At 43.4% G+C, this 615-nt stretch overlaps 1 protein-coding gene across 1 annotated transcript; it reads right to left on the bottom strand.

Moving 5' to 3' along the window:
- Window positions 1–208: 208 nt before the first annotated feature.
- KQ657_004225 (uncharacterized protein) lies at window positions 209–570 on the bottom strand (the record flags this gene model as incomplete). The annotated part of the gene is made up of 2 exons (XM_043194904.1): window positions 209–474; window positions 565–570. Coding segments are annotated over 2 exons (272 nt in total), but the record flags the coding sequence as incomplete, so codon positions are not given.
- Between the last annotated feature and the right edge of the window lie 45 nt (window positions 571–615).

Raw genomic sequence — 615 nt, 5'->3', positions numbered from 1 at the left:
TAAGTGGTGTTAGCCCAGTTCCCTCAAGTTATTACGTCTTTACAGAAACATCATCAACTACCAGATTGCTCGACTTTGTCGAAACATTAGATGATACCCAGGTTGCTATCGCTAGTTTCGGAGGTTCTGGGTCTGGTAATGGATTATATGTTGCTGTTGTTGAGATCATTCTCAATGACAGTAGTTTGTTGAAGATGGCCAAACGTGCTCAAAGCACAACCACATTAACGGCTACGGCTACTGTGACTGACGCTTCATCTGGTAGTGCTAGCTCATCAGTTGTAACATATTCAGAACTGGGTTCTGGAGCAGCTTCTGATTCTAGACTGAGCGGTACCTCTTCTGCAGTGACTTCAGGAGTTTCTTCACTGAGTGCAGCCGATTTGTCTTCGACTCTCACTTCTAAGGCATCCTCAATTGTTACCCTGACAGCAACAGTTATCACCATTGTCACCACCACAAAAGGAATTGAAACTACCATTTATACAACTGTTCCATGTCCTAGTGCTTCAACTGTGACAATGACTGTTACTCTGTGCCTGGACCACAAATGTACTGTCGTACCTACCACTGCTGTTGTATCACCAATTGTTACTTACACACTGAGTAAGATAA

Source organism: Scheffersomyces spartinae (assembly GCF_019049425.1).
Source record: "Scheffersomyces spartinae strain ARV_011 chromosome Unknown scaffold_51, whole genome shotgun sequence".
Lineage (NCBI taxonomy): Eukaryota > Fungi > Ascomycota > Pichiomycetes > Serinales > Debaryomycetaceae > Lizanozyma > Lizanozyma spartinae.
The sequence above is the reverse complement of the archived record's forward strand: the minus strand, read 5'-3'. Positions and strand labels throughout refer to the sequence as shown.